The sequence below is a fragment of the Narcine bancroftii genome, chromosome 1 (assembly GCF_036971445.1).
Source record: "Narcine bancroftii isolate sNarBan1 chromosome 1, sNarBan1.hap1, whole genome shotgun sequence".
Classification (NCBI taxonomy): domain Eukaryota; kingdom Metazoa; phylum Chordata; class Chondrichthyes; order Torpediniformes; family Narcinidae; genus Narcine; species Narcine bancroftii.
Window position 1 is genome coordinate 3,373,406 of NC_091469.1, and position 22,317 is coordinate 3,395,722.

The window sequence follows — 22,317 nt, forward strand, 5'->3', positions numbered from 1 at the left end:
TGTGTCCACTACCTTTTGGAGGGCTTTACACTCAGGGGTATTAGTGTCCCCATACCAGACCATAGTCCAGCTGGTCAGCAAACTCCTCCACACCTCTGTTGAAATTTGCCAGGATTTCAGGTGTCAGACCAAACCTCTGCAAACTCCTGAGGAGTTTGCACACCCTCTCCACCTCTGATTCCCCCAAAGATCACTGGATTGTATACCTCTGGCTTTCCTGAAGTCAACAATCAGCTACTTAGTTGTGGTGACATTGAGAGCAAGGCTGTTTTTAGAACCCTGTAGTAACCCTTTGGATTTTACTTCACTTTGTCTGCCAATGCAACCTCATGTCTTTTTTTTGCCTTCCTGATTTCTTTCCTGAGGTTTTTCTTGCATTTTTTATACTCCTTAAGACCTCATTTGCTCCATGTTGCCTGTATCTGCTATGTATCTCTATTTTCTTCCGAACCAGATCGACAATATTCCTTGAAAACCAAGGTTTCCTTTGCCTGCTAACCTTGTCTTTAATCCTGACAGGAACATACAAACTCTGTACTCTGAAAATTTCATCTTTGAAGTTCCTTGCACATCCTTGCCTGAAAAAAACATCCCAATCTACGCATTCTAGATCCTTTCTCATTTCCTTAAAATCATCCTTTCTCTGATTTTTGAATCTTAGCCAAGGCTCAGACCTATCCTTCTCCATAATTAACTTGAAACTAATGGCATCATTATTGCTGGTCCCAAAATGTTCCTCTACTCATACTCCTGCCACCTGTCCTGTCTCATTCCTTAATAGGAGATCTAGTATTGCATTCTCTCTAGTTGGTACCTCTATGTATTGATTTAGAAAACTTTCCTGAACACATTTGACAAACTCCAAGGTATCCAGCCCTTGTACAATATGGGAGTCCCAGTCAATATGTGGAAAGGTAAAATCCCCTACTATAACATCCTTGTTCCTGCAGCTGTCTGCTATCTCTCTACAGATTTGCTCCTCCAATTCTCATTGACTATTGGACGGTGTATAAATACAACCCTATGAATGCAGTCTTTACCATTCCCGTCCTTCAGTTCCACCCACGTAGCCTCAGTAGTCACAGTTCCTTTTGGAGCACAGTTGAGGTATCCCACTCCTTCCCCTTTCATTCTTCCACCACCCCCCCCCCCCCTTCTATGGCATCTAAAGCAACGGATGCCCAGAACATTGAGCTGCCAGTACTCCTCCTGCAACCAAGTTTCACTAATGGCCACAATGTCATAATTCCACGTGCCAATCTCCGCTCTGAGCTCGTGTGCCTTTCCTACAATACTTACATTGATATAGCTGCACTTTAGAAAATTTACACCTGTTGACTTCTGACTATGCATGTAATTTTCACATCATCTTTTCCCTCCTCCATCTGCTCTGGCACTCTGGATCCCATCCTCGTGCAAATCTAGTTTAAACCAACTGGAGCAGTGCTGGCAAACTTTCCCACAACGATATTTGTCCCCCTCCAGTTCAAATGCAAACTGTCCTGTTGGAACAGGTCTCACCTTCCCTGGAAGAGAGCCAAATGATCCAGAAACCTGAAGCCCCCCCCTCCTGTACCATGTCTTTAGCCATGTGTTAAGCTGCATTATCCTCCTACTTCTAACCTCACTAGTGCGTGGCATAGGGTGCAATCCTAAGATCACAACCCTGGAGGTCCTGTCCTTCAACCTCTCGTTCAACTCCCTGTACTCTCCTTGCAGGTCCTCCTCACCTTTCCGACCCATGTCATTGGTCCCTCTCTGGCTGCTCACCCTCCCTCTTGAAAATGCTGTGAACCCAGTCTGAGATATCTCGGACTCTGGAACAAGGAAGGCAACATCTGGGATATTTAATCTCTTTCTCTGAACCTCTTATCTGTCCCCCGAACAATGGAATCCTATAACTATGGAATCCCCTATCCATTGCAGCTTGCCTCTACTCCTCCCTTCCCTTCTTAACCACAGGACCCACATTTGGCAACATGAGAAACTGAGCTTGTGGGAGTCTCCTGAGAATGTGGTGCCAATTTTTTGGGGTGGGGAGTGAACAGAATGCTGGGGAATGTGATTAAAAACACACATTATGTGATAATGTTTGGTTCCAATTAAACAATTATGATGCAATGTGACAGCAAATCACACAAAAAAAATCAGAGTGAAGCACCCTCTTCAGCTGTTTGCTTTCTTTGGGACCCCCTGACATTTTGCCGACCACTAGTTCTGTAATTGCTTCATCCCAGCAATTCAGAATGTGAAATGCCTGATAAAATTCCTTACAGGATGAGTGACAAGGGTTTGGAAACTGGTGTCCACAGAAGGCAGTCATTCTAACATGATATTGATATGAGAGAGGTGTGTGTGTATATACACACTTTTCCCTCTCATTGTACAACATACCATTCAGAGAAGAGGTTTTTTCCCTTGTTTAATTTTTACCATTTCTGTGCCGTTCTGTGGATATAGGTTTGTGTTGAAGCCTCCCACAGGAAGGTCAGGATCATGAAGCATTGATCTAATGTGTGGTTCCATTGCACAAGGTGGTTACCTTGTATAATTTTTTTTAATTGCCATTATTAATGTGGAATCTTCCATGTGTTTTTAAAAGAAAAGTGGAGAATAACATTTTCATTGCCAATTTGATCAAATACATAGGACTTAGAGTTTTGAAATGGATGAAATAAGTGAATCAGCTCAACAAACACCATTTATATCCACATAGGTTTCTAACTGCTCCTTTTTTCTTGTCTCATTTTTATCATTCCTTTCTTCTTTGTGTACTCATCTAGTTGACCCTTAAAATTAATCAATCCACGTGGAGTGTAGCATCTCTGGATTAAGTTACAGGTGGGGTTTGTTCTCCTGAAAAATGGTCAATGACATAATTTTCCATAACTGTGAAGTAGTGTCATCTACAGATGCAACAAGAAACGGGAATTGAAAATGAAAATTTGTATTGACTTATTTACTTCACATCAATTCCATGGGAGTGGCTTTTAGTTTGCTGACAACTTGTATACTGAGTAGTTCCATCTGGATACAGCCCAGCAGCATATAACATTGCCTATTTTAAGCAACTTTCAGAAAAGAGTATATTAGAAAAAATTAACAAGGGAATACCAGTAGATAGCAGAATTTTGTTCATGAATGAGACTGGTGGTTTCACTCAGCTTCTGAAAAATTTGGTAACAAAAGCAAGGTGTTTCTGAAGAAGTTGTGGTGGGAATGCAAAACTTGTTTTACTTTTTGCAAATGATAAATATATTTATGTTGTGTTGAATACAGTTAACATCGACCATTTTTATTTCAGCTGTATGTATCTTCAGAGAGTCGTTTCAACACATTGGCAGAGCTTGTTCACCACCACTCAACAGTGGCCGATGGGCTAATCACCACCCTACACTACCCAGCTCCAAAACGCAACAAACCTACGATTTATGGAGTCTCGCCAAATTATGACAAGTGGGAAATTGAACGAACAGACATTACAATGAAACACAAATTAGGTGGAGGACAATATGGGGAAGTATATGAGGGAGTCTGGAAGAAATACAACCTCACCGTGGCAGTGAAGACACTAAAGGTATGGTAGCTTTCCTTCACAGCCTTTTCAACACAGCTGGGTGGAATCTTGTAGGCTGCTGGTCAGGCTCGTTTTTGTATAGAAATTGCAAATTACAGACAGTAAACTCACATAAATTCTCAGAGTATCAACATTTTGGGTTCTGTATTGCTCTTGATCCTGTATCACAAGGATGTTGATCCATGCTTTTTTTTAATTAAAGCCCCACATATTCACATTCACACTTTTTTTAAATATTTTCCTCATCCCCAAGGAAATGTTTGGTGATGTCTGAAGTTGATCTTGTTTTTGAGTTAAATATTTCAGAGTTATATCAGATTAACATCTTTGTATTTTGTGTTTCTCCTCATAGTCCTCAGGTTCTCTCCACCTGAGAGTGTAAGGCATCCGACTATTCTGGATGTTTGATTGCCCAGGTCAAACAGGCATTGATGGGTGTATTTCTGTGAATTGCTGTTGTTCAAAAAAAATGTTAATTGGAGCCTTATCTCAGTGGATTGAAAATTTATCATGACTTTTTTTGAAGAGCTGGAGAGTTTTCCAATATTTGGACATTCCTCAAATCATGTCCGTAAAACAGACATTGTATTGGTGTTTGTGGGAGATTGTTTTGTGCAATGTTTGTAACTTCATGTAATACTGTTTGAAAGTTATTGATCGCCTGTTTAGTGCTTTGGAGTTGCTTAAATTTCACATAATCTTTTTAATAAGTTTTTTTCTTTCTGGCAATGTAGATTTAGTGTGGTTTATGTTCAGAGAAGAATTCATATAACATGAAAAAAATTAGCAATAAATGAATGCACTTAAAATGTTTGTAGTGATTTGTGGCAAACTAAAAGATGAAATTTCAGTAAACAATTATGACAAAACAAGTGTGAATATGGAATTACCTTGAAATCACACTTGGTGAAATATTTCCAAGTAACTAATTTTCAATCTCTCTCACTCAAAGTAAATCAAACTAAACAGCACCCTGCATTTTCATAACCTCTTTCACATGTTAAGATTTGTGCAAATATAGAAACTGAACCAAGAAAACTTTCGAAGATGGATATTTTTGATTGGAAAAAGTAGGTATTAAGATCATATTTAAAGGCAGTGACAAAGAATTGTAATATGGATGGGAGAGGGTGGAGGTCAAAGAAACAGCACCAAGAGATAGAAGATAACCATGTGAAGTACAGATGCCCAACCTTTTATCCGGAATCGTCTGGATTGGACACCTGCCGTTGTTCAGAGTATTCCAGATTTTAAAATGGTGGTCCTTTTAAGCAAATTTTTTTTTTCAATTTTTTATTTTTCACACCATAAACCACATTGACCATGATACATTCATTTTCATTTTCAAATATATACAGTGTCATTTTCTCCCGCCCCTCCTCCCATCCCACCCTCCCTACCTCCCACCCCATCCATTTAAAGTACAAAATCTAAGATACATTAAACCAGTCAAACAATGTTGTCATTCAATAAAAATAAACAAGAAATTCCACTGAGTCAATTCTTTTTATTTCCTTCTCCTTTCGTTAATTTAGGTGGTAAATGTCCCCGGTAGGTTTTCTCTATTGTGTTTCATGTATGGCTCCCATATTTGTTCAAATATTTCAATATTATTTCTTAAACCATATGTTATTTTTTTCTAATAGAATACATTTATTCATTTCTATATAACATTGTTGTATTTTCAAATTATCTTCCAATTTCCAGGTTGACATAATACATTTTTTTGCTACGGCTAGAGCTATCTTAATAAATCTTTTTTGTGCACCATCCAAATCAATTCCAAATTCTTTGTTTTTTATGTTACTTAGGAGGAAGATCTCTGGGTTTTTTGGTATATTGTTTTCTGTAATTTTATTTAATATCTGGTTTAGATCTTCCCAAAATTTTTCTACTTTCTCACATGTCCAGGTTGCATGAATTGTTGTTCCCATTTCTTTTTTACAACGAAAACATCTGTCAGATACTGTTGGGTCCCATTTATTTAACTTTTGAGGTGTAATGTATAGCCTGTGTATCCAGTTATATTGTATCATACGTAACCTCGTATTTATTGTATTTCTCATCGTTCCAGAACATAACTTCTCCCATGTTTCCTTTTTTATCTTTATATTTAAATCTTGTTCCCATTTTTGTTTAGTTTTACCATTTGTTTCCTCATTCTCCTTTTCTTGCAGTTTAATATACATATTTGTTATAAATCTTTTGATTATCATTGTATCTGTAATCACATATTCAAAGTTACTTCCCTCTGGTAACCTCAGACTGCTTCCTAATTTGCCCATCAAGTAGGATCTCAATTGGTAATATGCCAGCACTGTATTTTGAGTTATATTGTATTTATCTTTCATTTGTTCAAAGGATAATAATCTATTTCCTGAAAAACAATTTTCTATTCTTTTGATCCCTTTTTTCTCCCATTCTCTAAAGGAAAGGTTATCTATTGTAAAGGGGAGTAACTGATTTTGCGTCATTATTAGTTTTGGTAATTGGTAATTTGTTTTATTCCTTTCTATATGAATCTTCTTCCAAATATTGAGCAGATGATGTAATACTGGAGAACTCCTACATTGTACCAATTTTTCATCCCATTTATATAATATGTGTTCAGGTATCTTTTCCCCTATTTTATCTAGTTCTAATCTAGTCCAATCTGGCTTTTCCCTTGTTTGGTAAAAATCTGATAGGTATCTTAATTGTGCGGCTCTATAATAATTTTTAAAGTTTGGCAGTTGTAAGCCTCCTTGTTTATTCTTTTTTCTTTTTTCTTTCTTTGGCTTGGCTTCGCGGACGAAGATTTATGGAGGGGGTAAAAAGTCCACGTCAGCTGCAGGCTCGTTTGTGGCTGACCAGTCCGATGCGGGACAGGCAGACACGATTGCAGCGGTTGCAAGGGAAAATTGGTTGGTTGGGGTTGGGTGTTGGGTTTTTCCTCCTTTGCCTTTTGTCAGAGAGGTGGGCTCTGCGGTCTTCTTCAAAGGAGGCTGCTGCCCGCCAAACTGTGAGGCGCCAAGATGCACGGTTTGAGGCGTTATCAGCCCACTGGCGGTGGTCAATGTGGCAGGCACCAAGAGATTTCTTTAGGCAGTCCTTGTACCTTTTCTTTGGTGCACCTCTGTCACGGTGGCCAGTGGAGAGCTCGCCATATAATACGATCTTGGGAAGGCGATGGTCCTCCATTCTGGAGACGTGACCCATCCAGCGCAGCTGGATCTTCAGCAGCGTGGACTCGATGCTGTCGACCTCTGCCATCACGAGTACCTCGACGTTAGGGGTGTGAGCGCTCCAATGGATGTTGTTATCTAGTGCTATCCTCGGTTTCCCCCCTTTCCATAAATATTTAACTCCTTGAAGAATTTCTCTGTCAAGTGTATTGGCAATGCCTGAAATAGGTATAATATCCTTGGGAAAATGTTCATTTTAATACAGTTTATCCTTCCTATTAGTGTTAATGGTAAATCTTTCCAATGCTCTAAATCGCCCTGTAATTTTTTCATTAGTGGATAATAATTGAGTTTATATAGATGGCCGAGATTTTTATTTATTTGTATACCTAGGTATCTTATTCCTTGCATTTGCCATCTGAATGGTGATTCCTTCTTAAATTTTGAGAAATCCGCATTATTCATTGGCATTGCTTCACTTTTATTTACGTTAATCTTGTAACCCGACACTTCTCCATAATCCTTCAATTTCTTTTATAATTCTTTTATTGATAGTTCTGGTTCTGTTAAGTATACTATAACATCATCCGCAAATAAACTGATTTTATATTCCTTGTCTTTTATTTTTATCCCTTTTATATAATTTTCTGTTCTTATCAATTCTGCTAGTGGTTCTATAGCTAACGCGAACAATAAGGGTGATAGTGGGCATCCCTGCCTTGTTGATCTGCTTAAATTAAATTGCTTTGATATATATCCATTTACTGTCACTTTCGCCAATGGCCCCTTATATAATGCTTTAATCCAATTAATATACTTCTCTGGTAAACTGAATTTTTGCAATACTTTGAATAAATAATTCCATTCTACTCTGTCAAAGGCCTTCTCTGCGTCTAAAGGAACTGCTACTGTTGGCGCTTTACTCCCTTCTACTGCATGAATTAAGTTAATAAATTTACAAATATTGTCTGTTGTCCGTCTTTTTTTAATAATCCATTTGGGTCTAGATTTACCATTTTAGGTACATAATCTGCTAATCTGTTTGCTAATAGTTTAGCTATTATCTTATAATCTGTGTTAAGTAATGATATTGGTCTATATGACGCTGGTGCGAGTGGATCCTTCCCTTGCTTTAGTATTACTGTAATTATTGCTGTTTTACATGAATCTGGTAAGCTTTGTGTTTTGTCAATCTGGTTGATTACTTCCAGGAGGGGAGGAATTAATAAATCTTCAAATGTTTTATAGAATTCTATTGGGAATCCATCCTCTCCTGGTGTTTTATTATTTGGTAATTTTTTTATTATCTCTTGTATTTCTACTATTTCAACTGGTTCTGTTAATTTATTTTGTTCCTCTATTTGTAATTTTGGTAGTTCAATTTTAGTTAAAAATTCATCTATTTTCCCTTCATTCCCTTCGTGTTCAGTTTGGTATAATTGTTCATAGAATTCTCTAAAGTTTTCATTGATCTCCGTTGGATTATATGTGATTTGTTTGTCTTTTTTCCTTGATGCCAATACCATTTTCTTAGCTTGTTCTGTCTTAAGCTGCCTTGCTAGAATTTTGTGCGTTTTTTCACCTAGTTCATAATATTTCTGTTTTGTCTTCATTATATTCTTCTCCACCTTATATGTTTGTAGTGTTTCATATTTTATTTTTTTATCTGCCAATTCTCTTCTTTTAGTTGTATCTTCCTTCATTGCTAATTTTTTTTTATATTTACTATTTCCCTTTCCAACTGCTGTTTCCTGATTATATAGTCCTTCTTCATCTTGGTTACATAACTTATTATTTGCCCTCTAATGAACGCTTTCATTGCATCCCATAGTATAAACTTATCTTTCACTGATTCCGTATTTATTTCAAAGTACATTTTAATTTGTCTTTCAATTAATTCTCTAAAATCCTGCCTTTTAAGTAGCATGGAGTTTAATCTCCATCTATACATTCTTGGAGGGCTGTCCTCTAACTCTATTGTCAATATCAAGGGTGAATGGTCCAATAATATTCTAGCTATATATTCTGTTTTTCTTACTCTATCTTCCATAAGAGCTGATAACAAAAGTAGGTCTATTCTTGAGTATGTTTTATGTCTACCCGAATAATATGAATATTCCTTTTCCTTTGGGTGTTGTTTCCTCCATATATCCAAAAGTTGCATTTCTTGCATCAATTTAATTATAAATTTGGTTACTTTGTTCTTCCTGTTAATTTTTTTCCCAGTTTTGTCCATATTTGAATCCAAATTAAGGTTGAAATCCCCTCCTATTATTATGTTCCCTTGCGTATCTGCTATCTTCAAAAAAATATCTTGCATAAACTTTTGATCTTCTTCGTTAGGTGAATATACATTGAGTAGATTCCAAAACTCCGAATATATCTGACATTTTATCATTACATATCTCCCTGCTGGATCTATTATTTCCTCTTCTATTTTAAATGGTACATTTTTACTGATTAATATAGCTACTCCTCTTGCTTTTGAATTATACGACGCTGCTGTTACATGTCCTACCCCATCTCTCTTTAATTTCTTGTGTTCCAATTCAGTTGAATGTGTTTCTTGCACAAAAGCTATATCAATTTTTTGTTTTTTCAGTAAATTTAGCAGTTTCTTCTTTTTGATTTGGTTATGTATTCCATTAATATTTAAAGTCATATAGTTCAGCGTAGCCATTTCATACTTTGTTTATCTTCCCTTTCTGTTTCTCCATCATTACCTTTCCTTCTTATCCATTTCTGCTTTCTTGTTTTGAACACTTTATAAGACAACATTTCTAAAACATCAAACATTTTCCTTATTTTCCTATTTAAAACTTCTTTAACCCCATTCTCCCCTCCCCCTCCTGAATTGCCCTTTATCCCTTGTCGGGCAACCACATCTCTCCTCTCCATTTGGATTTGCGAATTCACTCGCAAACGTCAACTGATTTTGCAGTGACCGTAACTCCTCCCCACCCAGCCCCCCCGGAAAAGATTTCAATTTTCATATGTAACAAAGGTCACTCTTTTAATTCCCTCCTTATTGCCTCTATTCCCTTTCCTTCCCTAATTAATTCTTATCTATACTCTATATATTTTCCTCTAAATATGGATACATTCATGTGTACACACACATACATACACATCTATATATATATATGTATATATGTGCCTGGAAGTCAGCCTGAAGAAAACTGAGGTCCTCCATCAGCCAGCTCCCCACCATGACTACCAGCCCCCCCACATCTCCATCGGGCACACAAAACTCAAAACGGTCAACCAGTTTACCTATCTCGGCTGCACCATTTCATCAGATGCAAGGATCGACAATGAGATAGACAACAGACTCGCCAAGGCAAATAGCGCCTTTGGAAGACTACACAAAAGAGTCTGGAAAAACAACCAACTGAAAAACCTCACAAAGATAAGCGTATACAGAGCCGTTGTCATACCCACACTCCTGTTCGGCTCCGAATCATGGGTCCTCTACCGGCACCACCTACGGCTCCTAGAACGCTTCCACCAGCGTTGTCTCCGCTCCATCCTCAACATCCATTGGAGCGCTCACACCCCTAACGTCGAGGTACTCGAGATGGCAGAGGTCGACAGCATCGAGTCCACGCTGCTGAAGATCCAGCTGCGCTGGATGGGTCACGTCTCCAGCATGGAGGACCATCGCCTTCCCAAGATCGTATTATATGGCGAGCTCTCCACTGGCCACCGTGACAGAGGTGCACCAAAGAAAAGGTACAAGGACTGCCTAAAGAAATCTCTTGGTGCCTGCCACATTGACCACCGCCAGTGGGCTGATAACGCCTCAAACCGTGCATCTTGGCGCCTCACAGTTTGGCGGGCAGCAGCCTCCTTTGAAGAAGACCGCAGAGCCCACCTCACTGACAAAAGGCAAAGGAGGAAAAACCCAACACCCAACCCCAACCAACCAATTTTCCCTTGCAACCGCTGCAATCGTGTCTGCCTGTCCCGCATCGGACTGGTCAGCCACAAACGAGCCTGCAGCTGACGTGGACTTTTTACCCCCTCCATAAATCTTCGTCCGCGAAGCCAAGCCAAAGAAGATACACACATATACCCATATACACACATAGTTCGTGGTCATTTTTACTCTCATTACATGTCTTCATCTCTCTGCTTGATTTGTAGTTGTTCTGCAAATTTTCGTGCTTCCTCTGGATCCGAGAATAGTCTGTTTTGTTGCCCTGGAATAACTATTTTAAGTACCGCTGGGTTTAACATAAATTTATATCTTTTTTTCCATAAGATTGTTTTTGCTGTATTGAACTCCTTCCTCTTCTTCAGGAGTTCAAAACTTATGTCTGGATAGAAAAAAAATTTTTGACCTTTGTATTCCAGTAGCTTTTTGTCTTCTCTTATTTTCTTCATTGCTTTCTCCAATATATTTTCTCTTGTTGTATATCTTAAAAATTTTACTAAAATGGATCTTGGTTTTTGCTGCGGTTGTGGTTTCAGGGCTAATGTTCTATGTGCCCTCTCTATTTCCATTTCTTCCTGTAATTCTGGTCTTCCTAGGATCCTGGGGATCCAATCTTTTATAAATTCTCTCATATTCTTGCCTTCTTCATCTTCCTTAAGGCCCACTATCTTTATATTATTTCTTCTATTATACTTTTCCATTATATCTATCTTCTGAGCTAACAGCTCTTGTGTCTCTAACTTTTTTATTAGATTCTTCTAATTTCTCTTTTAAGTCCTCTACTTCCATTTCTACCATTATTTCTCGTTCTTCCACATTTTCCACTCTTTTTCCTATCTCTGATATGACCATTTCTATTTTATTTATTTTTTCTTCTGCATTCTTAATTCTTCTTTTTATCTCATTAAATTCTTGTAATTGCCATTCTTTCACTGATTCCATATATTCTTTAAAAAAAGATATATCCATTGTCTTGCCTTTCTCTTCTTCCATTTTTTTCTGTTCTTCTTCTTCTTCCTCTGGGTTGACCATCTGTTGTTTCCTTGTTTTCTTTTTACCTTCTTCTTTCTTGTTGTCGTTATTTTCTGTGTTCTGCACCTGCTGCTGTGTTGCAGGTGTCTCTCTCAGCTGTGGAGTTCGACTCCGCAGCTATTCCCCCCTCCCGTCAGTGTGTTTTTTTTTCATGCGCGGTTGCGCACTTTTACTCGGCCATTTTTGTAGTCCCGAGCCCGGGACTTCCACTGACCTGAGGGAGCGGGCTTCTCTCTCCGCGGCGGGTCTCCTCGGACAGGTAAGGCCTTCACCTTCTTCTTCCGACGTTCTTTCTTCTTCTCTTTTTCCCGTTGTTTTCGACTTTTCTCTCTTCTCTGCCATTTTCTTCTCACCTTTATTTTTATTTTGTTTTAAATTTTAATCTTGTACCTTTGTGTTTTGTGCGTTTTTTTTTAACTTTTCGGGAGAGGGCTGGAATTCCCTGACCGGCCACTACTCCATCACGTGACTCATCCCTTAAGCAAATATGATGTTTAAAAATCACACAACACGGGCACAGGGTGTTAAATGAATTTAGTTAAATAAAGACCATAATATTACTTGCATTTTTTAAAGCAAAACTTCAAAATAAAACTGGCACAGACATTGCAGACATCTCAAACAGTGCAAATGCAGTTAACACACATTACAGCTCAAACATCACATCAGAATGAATTCTTTTTAAAGACTTCTTCCAGTGTCATCTGTTTAATTAAGAGGTTTCTGTCTAAGCAGCCTCTCTTTAATTAAATAAACAGCCGTAATCTCATGCTCACTGATAAATGAACGTTGTTCCATCCCACCAATTAACGCTGTCATCAATGGGCATTTTTTCGCACGTGTTCACAATGTCTTCAGGCTCATCACTACTCTCCTCATGCTTATCGTTTGTAACTCCATTTCAGCAATTTCTCCATCACTCAAGGAATGCACAGCAGATGCATCATTGTCAATGTTCAGCAATTCTTCAATGTCAGCTGCAACCTTCAAAGCCTTCACCTGTAGGCTTATTTCCATTGATCATTGTTGACGGCCAAAGTCTATGCCAAGCATGTTTTAATATTGCTTCAGTTACATTTCTCCATGTATTTTCTTTGGCTTGGCTTCGCGGACGAAGATTTATGGAGGGGGTAAAAAGTCCACGTCAGCTGCAGGCTCGTTTGTGGCTGACCAGTCCGATGCGGGACAGGCAGACACGATTGCAGCGGTTGCAAGGGAAAATTGGTTGGTTGGGGTTGGGTGTTGGGTTTTTCCTCCTTTGCCTTTTGTCAGTGAGGTGGGCTCTGCGGTCTTCTTCAAAGGAGGTTGCTGCCCGCCAAACTGTGAGGCGCCAAGATGCACGGTTTGAGGCGTTATCAGCCCACTGGCGGTGGTCAATGTGGCAGGCACCAAGAGATTTCTTTAGGCAGTCCTTGTACCTTTTCTTTGGTGCACCTCTGTCACGGTGGCCAGTGGAGAGCTCGCCATATAACACGATCTTGGGAAGGCGATGGTCCTCCATTCTGGAGACGTGACCCATCCAGCGCAGCTGGATCTTCAGCAGCGTGGACTCGATGCTGTCGACCTCTGCCATCTCGAGTACTTCGTCGTTAGGGGTGTAAGCGCTCCAATGGATGTTGAGGATGGAGCGGAGACAACGCTGGTGGAAGCGTTCTAGGAGCCGTAGGTGATGCCGGTAGAGGACCCATGATTCGGAGTCGAACAGGAGTGTGGGTATGACAACAGCTCTGTATACGCTTATCTTTGTGAGGTTTTTCAGTTGGTTGTTTTTCCAGACTCTTTTGTGTAGTCTTCCAAAGGCGCTATTTGCCTTGGCGAGTCTGTTGTCTATCTCATTGTCGATCCTTGCATCTGATGAAATGGTGCAGCCGAGATAGGTAAACTGGTTGACCGTGTATTAACATGTATTAACAAGTCTCCATGTATTAACAAGTGCATAAATTGCATCCTTTAGAGTGAAAGTTTTCAAGAAGTCTTTAATGCATATGCCTCTGTTGACTGCATTGAGCACACAGTTCAGGAAAAACTTATAGTTGCTCTTCAGTGAGCATAAAATTCCTTGATCGCAAGGCTATATTAATGATGTAACATTATGCTGAACAAATTTTTAAAAAATTTTTTTCAAGATATATAAAAGAATCAGTAATAAGTTTTTCATCATCTACATTGGGTGCATAAATACGTACATATAAGTGTTCACATTTCTGAATATATTTGACAATGTACTAAAAACAAATCTCCCAACAGAATCCGTAGCTACAGATTGTATCTTAACAGATAACTTTTAAATTAAAATAACAATTCCTCTTGGTTTAGAATTAAACGAAGAGGCTATCACTTGATTTATCCATTCCCTCTTTAATTTTTTTTTTAATCTTTTATTTTTCACACCATAAATCACAATAGCCATGATATACACTTTTTCTTTTCCACACATTTACAGTGACTTTTTCTCCCTCCCCCCTCCCTCCTCCCAAGCCACCCCCCCACCCCCCACCCCCCTCTCATCCATTTTAGTTATACAATCTAGGTTGCATTAATTCAGTTAGACAATGTTGTCATTCAACAAAAATACACCAGAAATTCTACTGAGTCCATTCTTTTCTTTTCTTCTCCTTCCATCAACTTAGGTAATGTTTGTTCCCGGTAGGTTTTCGCTATTGTATTTAATGTAAGGCTCCCATACTTGTTCGAATATTTCAATATTATTTCTTAAACTATATGTTATTTTTTCTAATGGAATACATTTATTCATTTCTATATACCATTGTTGTATTTTCAAATTATCTTCCAATTTCCAGGTTGACATAATACATTTTTTTGCTACGGCTAGGGCTATCTTGACAAATCTTTTTTGTGCATCTTCCAAGTCAATTCCAAATTCTTTATTTTTTATGTTACTTAGGAGAAAGATCTCTGGATTCTTTGGTATATTGTTTTCTGTTATTTTATTTAATATCTGATTGAGATCATCCCAAAATTTTTCTACTCTCTCACATGTCCAGATTGCATGAATTGTTGTTCCCCTTTCTTTTTTACATCGAAAACATCTATCAGATACTGTTGGGTCCCATTTATTTAACTTTTGCGGTGTAATGTATAGTCTGTGTAACCAATTATATTGTATCATACGCAGCCTCGTATTTATTGTATTTCTCATCGTTCCAGAGCATAACTTCTCCCATGTTTCCTTTTTTATCTTTATATTTAAATCTTGTTCCCATTTTTGTTTAGTTTTACCATTTGTTTCCTCATTCTCCTTTTCTTGCAGTTTAATATACATATTTTTTATAAATCTTTTGATTAACATTGTATCTGTAATCACATATTCAAGGTTACTTCCCTCTGGTAAACTCAAGTTGCTTCCTAATTTATCTTTCAAGTAGGATCTCAGTTGGTAATATGCCAGCGCTGTATCTCCAGTTATATTGTACTTATCTCTCATTTGTTCAAAGGATAAGAATCTACTTCCTGAAAAACAATTTTCTATTCTTTTAATCCCTTTTTTTTCCCATTTTCTAAAGGCAAGGTTGTCTATTGTAAAAGGGAGTAGCTTATTTTGCGTCAATATTAGTTTTGGTATTTGGTAATTTATTTTATTTCTTTCTACATGAATCTTCTTCCATATATTGAGGAGATGGTGTAATACTGGAGAAGTTCTATGTTGTACCAATTTTTCGTCCCATTTATATAATATGTGTTCAGGTATCTTTTCCCCTATTTTATCCAATTCTAGTCTCGTCCAGTCTGGTTTTTCCCTTGTTTGATAAAAATCTGATAGGTACCTTAATTGTGCGGCTTTATAATAATTTTTGAAGTTTGGCAATTGTAAGCCTCCTTGTTTATACCATTCTGTTAATTTATCTAGTGCTATCCTCGGTTTCCCCCCTCTCCATAAAAATCTCCTTATTATTTTCTTTAACTCTTTGAAGAATTTTTCTGTCAGTTGTATTGGCAATGCCTGAAATAAGTATAGTATCCTTGGAAAAATGTTCATTTTAATACAGTTTATCCTTCCTATCAGTGTTAGTGGTAGCTCTTTCCAATGCTCTAAATCGTCCTGTAATTTTTTCATTAGTGGATTGTAATTGAGTTTATATAATTGGCCTAGATTTTTGTTTATTTGCACACCTAGGTATCTTATTGCCTGCGTTTGCCATCTGAATGGGGATTCCTCCTTAAATTTTGAGAAATCCGCGTTATTCATAGGCATTGCTTCACTTTTATTTACGTTTATCTTGTATCCCGACACTTCTCCATATTCCTTCAATTTCTTATATAGTTCTTTTATTGATAGTTCTGGTTCTGTTAAGTACACTATCACATCATCCGCAAACAGACTGATTTTATATTCCCTGTCTTTTATTTTTATTCCTTTTATATTATTATCTCTTCTTATCGATTCTGCTAGTGGTTCTATAGCTAGCGCAAACAATAATGGTGATAGTGGGCATCCCTGCCGCGTTGACCTGCTTAAGTTAAATTGCTTTGATACATGTCCATTTACTGTCACTTTCGCTAACGGTCCCTCATATAATGCTTTAATCCAATTAATAAACTTCTCCGGTAAACTGAATTTTTGCAATACTTTGAACAAGTAATTCCATTCTACTCTGTCGAAGGCCTTCTCTGCGTCTAAAGCAACTGCTACTGCCGGTGCTTTATTTCCTTCTACTGCATGAATTAAGTTAATAAATTTACAAATATTGTCTGTTGTGCGTCTTTTTTTGATAAATCCAGTTTGGTCTAAATTTACCATTTTCGGTACCTGTTCTGCTAATCTGTTCGCTAATAGTTTAGCTATTATCTTATAATCTGTGTTTAGCAGAGATATTGGTCTATATGACGCTGGTGAGAGTGGATCTTTCCCTTGTTTTAGTATCACTGTAATTATTGCTGTTTTACATGAATCTGGTAAGTTTTGTGTCTCATCAATCTGGTTGATTACATCCAGGAGGGGCGGTATTATTAGGTCTTTAAATGTTTTGTAGAATTCTATTGGGAGTCCATCCTCTCCTGGTGTCTTATTATTTGGTAAATTTTTTATTATCTCTTGTATTTCTACTGTTCCAAATGGTTCTGTTAATTTATTTTGTTCCTCTATTTGTAGTTTTGGTAGTTCAATTTTAGTCAAAAATTCATCTATTTTCCCTTCTTTCCCTTCGTTTTCGGTTCGGTATAATTGTTCATAGAATTCTCTGAAGTTTTCCTTAATTTCTTTTGGATTATATGTAATTTGTTTGTCTTTTTTCCTTGTTGCCAATACCATTTTCTTAGTTTGCTCTGTCTTAAGCTGCCATGCTAAGATTTTGTGTGTTTTTTCACCTAGTTCATAATATTTCTGTTTTGTCTTCATTATATTCTTCTCCACCTTATATGTTTGTAATGTTTCATATTTTATTTTTTTATCCGCCAATTCTCTTCTTTTGGTTGTATCTTCCTTTATTGCTAATTTTTTTTCTATGTTTATTATTTCCCTTTCCAACTGCTCTGTTTCCTGATTATAGTCCTTCTTCATCTTGGTTGCATAACTTATTATTTGCCCTCTAATGAATGCTTTCATTGCGTCCCATAGTATAAACTTATCTTCCACTGATTCCGTATTTACTTCAAAGTACATTTTTAGTTGTTTTTCAATAAATTCTCTAAAATCCTGTCTTTTAAGTAGCATGGGGTTTAATCTCCATCTATACATTCTTGGAGGGATGTCCTCTAGCTCTATTGCCAATAACAGGGGTGAGTGGTCCGATAATAGTCTAGCTTTATATTCCGTTTTCCTAACTCTCCCTTGAATGTGGGCTGATAACAGGAATAGGTCTATCCTTGAGTATGTTTTATGTCTAGTCGAGTAGTATGAGTATTCCTTTTCTTTTGGGTTTTGTTTCCTCCATATGTCCACAAGTTTCATTTCTTGCATTGATTTAATTATAAATTTGGTTACTTTGTTCTTCCTGTTAATTTTTTTCCCCGTTTTATCCATATTTGGATCCAAATTCAGATTGAAATCCCCTCCTATTAGTATGTTCCCTTGCGTATTAGCTACCTTCAAAAAGATATCTTGCATAAACTTTTGATCTTCTTCGTTAGGTGAATATATATTAAGTAGATTCCAAAGCTCTGAATATATCTGACATTTTATCATAACATATCTCCCTGCTGGATCTATTATTTCCTCTTCTATTTTAAATGGCACATTTTTGCTAATTAATATAGCCACTCCTCTTGCTTTTGAATTATACGATGCTGCTGTTACATGTCCTACCCAATCTCTCTTTAATTTCTTGTGCTCCAATTCAGTTAAGTGTGTTTCTTGGACAAATGCTATATCTATTCTTTCCTTTTTCAGTAAATTTAGTAGTTTCTTCCTTTTAATTTGGTTATGTATTCCATTAATATTTAGAGTCATATAGTTCAGCGTAGCCATTTTATATTTTGTTTATCTTCTCTTTCCGTTTTTCCATCATTACCTTTCCTCCTTTTCCATTTCTGTTTTCTTATTTTCAACTCTTTACCAGACAACATTCCTACAACATCCAACATTTTCCTTATTCTCCTATTTCTATCTTCTTTATCCCCAATCTCCCCTTCCCCTCCTGAGTTGCCCTTTATCCCTTGTCGGACAACCACATCTCCCCTCTCCATTTGGATTTGCGAATCCACTCGCAAGCGTCAACTGATTTTGCAGTGACCGCTCTTTTCCCCCACCCAGCCCCCCCCAGAAAAGATTTCGCTTTTTATATGTCACAAAGGTCTCTCTTTTAATTCCCTCCTTATTCTCTCTATTCCATTACCTGCCCTTATTAATTCTTGTCTATACTCTCTATGTTTTCCTCTAATTACAGATACTTTCACATATGCCCATTGTCTCTATTCACTCTTATACCTCTTTACCCGCATACATATCAATCGTGGTCATTTTTACCCTCCTTACCCGTCTTCATCCCTCAGTCTATTTTTGTCTTTACCCACATACATATCAATCGTGATCATTTTTGCTCTCATTACCCGTCTTCATCCCTCAGTCTATTTTTGTAATTGTTCTGCAAATTTTCGTGCTTCTTCTGGATCCGAGAATAGTCTGTTTTGTTGTCCTGGAATAAATATTTTCAATACCGCAGGATGCTTCATTGTAAATTTATATCCTTTCTTCCATAAAATCGCTTTTGCTGTATTGAACTCTTTTCTCTTCTTTAGGAGTTCAAAGCTTATATCTGGATAAATGAAGATTTTTTGCCCTTTATACTCCAGTGGTTTGTTGCCCTCTCTTACTTTTTCCATTGTCTTCTCCAGTACCTTTTCTCTTGTAGTATATCTTAGGAATTTTACTACAATAGATCTTGGTTTTTGTTGTGGTTGTGGTTTAGGGGCCAATGCTCTATGTGCCCTTTCTATTTCCATTTCTTGCTGTAGTTCTGGACATCCTAGGGCCTTAGGGATCCATTCTTTTATAAACTCCCTCATATTCTTGCCTTCTTCATCTTCCTTAAGGCCCACTATCTTTATGTTATTTCTTCTGTTATAATTTTCCATTATATCTATTTTTTGGGCTAGTAATTCTTGTGTCTCTTTAGTTTTTTTATTAGATTCCTCCAATTTCTTTTTTAAGTCTTCTACCTCCATTTCTGCTGCTATTGCCCGTTCTTCCATCTTGTCCATTTTTTTCCCCATTTCTGTTAAGGTCATATCCATTTTATTTATTTTCTTTTCTGTGTTGTTTATTCTTCTTCTTAAATCATTGAATTCCTGTGTTTGCCATTCTTTAAATGACTCCATGTATCCTCTAACAAGAGCAAGTATATCCTTTACCTTGCCTTTCCCTTTATCTATTTCACTGTATTCTTCCTGTTCTTCTTCCTCTGGGTTGGCCATCTGTTGTTTCTTTGCTGCCCTTTCCTCCTCTTCTTTCTTGTTTCCATTGTTTTCTGTGGTCTCTTCTTGCTGCAGGTGTTCTGCAGCTGTCGTTGCAGGCTGTGGAGATCGACTCCCCAGCTGGTCCCCCCTCCCGTCGGTGTGTTTTTTTTCATGCGCATCGCGCATGCGCGAGGAGTCGCGCATGCGCGGTTGCGCACTTTTACTCGGCTCTGTGAGCCATTGTTGTAGTTCTTTTTCTACCGACCTGAGGTAGTGGGGTCCTCTCTCCACAGCGGGCCTCTTCGGACAGGTAAGGCCTTCACCTTTTTCCTCCATTGTCTTCTCTTCCTCTCTTCTTTCCGTTGATTTTGATTTTTCTCCTTTTGTCTCCATCTTCTTTCCACCTTTATACTCACTTTTCTTTAACTTGTATTTCTGTGCCTTTGTATTTTCTCTTGTTTTTCCCGACTTTTCTGGAGAGGGCTGGAGTTCACCGTCCGGCCACTACTCCATCACGTGACTCCCCCCTCTTTAATTTTTGATGTTCCTTTTCAGGGAAATGTATTTCGTGCAAATAAAAGCAATCATATTCAAATCTAAGAACCAAAGAACTCTCACCACTCGCCCCACTGGACCTCCACTCCATATATATTTTCAAATGAATTTGGCTTCTCCAAAAAAAAACCTAAAGAAAAAACCCAAAGAAAACCACCCCCTCTCCCCAAAAAAAGTGCCAGTTTTTTTTTTAAAAAGTACTATTTCAAGTTGTTTTTTGCCACAAGTGGCATGATGCTACAGAAAGAAGGCAAAAAGTCTGCCCACCCACCCTCACCCCGGGCAGAATACACATAACTTCAATTATAATTTATTCAGGTATAAGCAGCTTCTTCGAGATCCTTATTCACTTGATTATTATCCATCTCAACTAATTCTTGATGTTTTAACTATTGTGCCATATCTTGTACCTTCTCATCTTGACGCACCAAAACCTATTGAATAGACTGACTCAGGCTCTGAGTTTGATTTTGTTTAAGATTCAGCAAAGAATTAGCAAATTTCAAAGTCTCTTCTTCATCAGCAAAAAACCGTGATTGATTTTCTCCAGAAAACACTTTAAGTATGACTGGCTAATGGAAGGAAACTTTATATCCTTCCAAAGAACTGTGAACACATTATTTCTCACAAGAACTTCAGCAGGGGAATGCGCAGAGCAGTTGTCCAGGAGCAATGAAATTTTGCATTTTTCTTCCAGGCCAGCATCCATACAATGTGCGCGTGCAGCCAGTATGAAGTGGTTATTGAACCAATCAGTAAAAATTTCTTGTGTTACCCATGCTTTCCTATTGGCATTATTATGCACAGTTAACCTTGTTACAACTTTAAAGCAATGAGGATGTTGGTTTCTTTACAAGCACTGGTAACCTTAACCTGTATATGCCTGCAGCGTTTGCACACCCAAGAATAGTCACCCTGTCCTTAGTGTCTTGAAATCTGATGGTGGTTTTTCATCTGTGGTTAATGTCTTTCTAGGAAGGTAATGCCAGTAGAGAGCTTTCTCATCTGCATTGTAAATTTGCTCTGGGCTAAAGGTTTGATCATGTATCATTTTGGAAAATTCATCTATGCTGCATCATAATCTGCAGAAGCTTTTTCACCACAGATTTTAAGATATTTTATACTGTGATGCTTCTTAAATTTATGCAGCCAACCATGTGAATATTAACATTCACCATCAAGGTTCAGTTCTTCATGGAATTTTTGAGCTTGTTTCATTACACACAGACTAGTCACTTTTTCATTGTTACACCCACTCAATCAATATTCACAGTTTTTGTCCTAAACAAAATTTTCCTTTCATTCATTAGTCATTGGTCACTGCTCTCACTGTGAAACTTCAACAACTATTCTTTCGTTTCCTCAAATCATATACGGTGGATGATCCCACATCACAATCTTCTGTTAAACGATGCACAGATATGCCACTATCGAGCTTCCGCAATAACACTACCTTCTGCACTTCCTTTTCTGCATCTCCCTGCCACCCTTTAGGGGATTCTGCAACTCTCTTAGCCATATTCATAGGCTTCACAGAGGCTTCTGACTGGTAGTGTTGACTGAAGGGGGGTGGGGGGAATTTGGTGGGTTGATGGCGATGAGGCTCGACGGGGAAGTGCTCTTTATAAAGTGATAATTGCACTAGTGAGTGACGGCGCATACCATGAAGGGTCACTTATTAAGTGCTGATACCACAAATTATTGGCGCAGAATGCAACGGGATACATGGGAGTTGAGCAAGGGTCACATCGAGCCATGTTTGGCCCCAAATTCCATTCTTGATGAGCAGATGTTATCTACCAAAAAAGTGCCAGTTTTTGTGGCGGTTGCTGGTTTTCAGAATTCCGATTAAAAGGTTAGGTACCTGTATTTTCAAGTAGTTACTGTTTGCTAAAGGATTCTAAGCAAAGATTGAGCAGATTCTGCATTTCTTTGAAAAATCCAATGCTAATTTGTTCTGGTTGCTCACCTTCATTTTGATTTTTAAAAATATTTTATTTTAAAAATTTTAAATCACAACAGTAAATACATTTCATTCAAAAACGTATCTTCAAAAGTTATAAATGTGGTATAAAAAATCTCCCCTGGTCAAGGGCTCTCAAATAGGCCTTACTCTTGGGCCCCGATCGAGCGGGTGCCCATCATGCAGAGACCACACCCTTCCTCGGGCTTTTTCTGCAGCTGGCGGTTAATCTCGCCTG

The 22,317-nt window shown here is 37.9% G+C and overlaps 1 protein-coding gene across 2 annotated transcripts in view; it reads left to right on the forward strand.

Annotated features, from left to right (window-relative positions):
- The window catches only part of abl1 (c-abl oncogene 1, non-receptor tyrosine kinase), a 194,745-nt gene that overhangs the window by 124,938 nt on the left and 47,490 nt on the right, over positions 1 to 22,317 (forward strand). For both annotated transcript variants that reach the window (XM_069918694.1, XM_069918704.1), the window contains exon 4: positions 3,305 to 3,577. In XM_069918694.1, coding sequence (XP_069774795.1) covers positions 3,305 to 3,577 — 273 coding nt within the window. The remainder of the gene's footprint in view (positions 1 to 3,304; positions 3,578 to 22,317) is intronic.